Source organism: Corvus brachyrhynchos, unplaced genomic scaffold (genome assembly GCF_000691975.1).
Source record: "Corvus brachyrhynchos isolate BGI_N302 unplaced genomic scaffold, ASM69197v1 scaffold292, whole genome shotgun sequence".
In the NCBI taxonomy this organism is placed as follows: Eukaryota; Metazoa; Chordata; class Aves; order Passeriformes; family Corvidae; genus Corvus; species Corvus brachyrhynchos.
The window spans coordinates 85,231-86,437 of NW_008236775.1; the positions used below are offsets into that span (position 1 = coordinate 85,231).

Sequence of the window (1,207 nt, forward strand, 5' to 3'; positions counted from 1 at the left end):
GAGGGGGTGGGAGGAGGGGGGGGACAGCAACCACCTTGGACACAAAACAAACAAACAAACCAAAAATGGTATGGGATAAAAAAAAACATCGCAAGACAATAATTTTTCAGGAAAACTCACAATCCACAGAAGTGCTTTTTTCATACTACTATGAAAGAAAATTTCCCTTGACAACATAAAATTTCCCTCAAAAAACTTTTCATTCTGATGCATAATGTAGATAGCTGATCACTATGATAGATTTTCCCTCTCCTTCAATACTTTTGTTCAGAAGACACAAATTTGGCAGCTGCCTCATTACAATGTGATTCTATCACAGTATTGACCTTTGACATGCAGAGTAAACTACTCATCATCATCAGAAAACTGCACTATTACCAGAGGCTCAGTGTCAGGCTCAGCAGCAGCAAGGCCTGTGGAGAAGAAGGGAATTAATTTGCCTTCCTGGCTTCTGCCATCAGCAATGCTGAAAGTGTACAAAGCTCTTGCCTTATAGACATCATAAAAAGAAACCTGCTTGGCTGGGATGTCCAAGAAGATCCCAATCTTTGACAAATTGCCAGTCACGATCAGACGGGTCCAAGGATTCGTGTAGGCCCAATAATCTTGCCCATCTGCACACGCAATAACCCAGAAGCCATTCTCAGGGCACAGAGTCAAAGTCCCTTTGCGAGTCACAGATTCCCGGGCAATACCCAAGGCCCAGATTCTTCTTCTCCCAACAGACACTTCCCAGTAGTGTTTCCCAGATGTGTATCCTTCCTTTGCCAGCACAAACAGATGGGAATCAAATCTCTTCTCATTGCTGAGCAAGAATGTGATGACACCTGTATCTTTCACTCTCCTCCCATCCGCAGAGATTTCCAATCTGGGATGAGCCGTGTCAGCATCCAGGGTGACATCCCCTGCAATGGTCAGGTCAGGCCATGAGGAGCAGAAAACACAAGGTCTGCTTTTCTGAGCCTTTCCCTTCTGTGCCCTCAGGCCACTCTCATTTGTCCTTCCCCCTTCCACACTCAGGAGCACTCAGCAGCCTCAGGGCACCTCCAGCTTCTCCCTCCCCTCCCACCATGTCCCTTCCTTGGGCTGCTGCCAGAGAGAGTGGCAGCCTGCAGGCACCAAATGCCAGGCACTGCTCCAGTGCTGCTGGGACTGCAGCAGGCAGCTCCAGGGAGGAGGCTGTGGGGCCAAACCCCCTCTCCCCCCC

At 48.6% G+C, this 1,207-nt stretch overlaps 1 protein-coding gene across 5 annotated transcripts in view; it reads right to left on the minus strand.

Moving 5' to 3' along the window:
• Window positions 1–122: 122 nt before the first annotated feature.
• The window catches only part of LOC103611227 (butyrophilin subfamily 2 member A2-like), a 30,829-nt gene continuing 29,744 nt past the window's right edge, over window positions 123–1,207 (minus strand). For all 5 annotated transcript variants that reach the window (XM_017727824.1, XM_017727822.1, XM_017727823.1 and 2 more), the window contains one exon: window positions 123–905. In XM_017727824.1, the coding sequence (XP_017583313.1) occupies window positions 346–905 (560 nt within the window). In that variant the 3' untranslated portion in view covers window positions 123–345. The remainder of the gene's footprint in view (window positions 906–1,207) is intronic.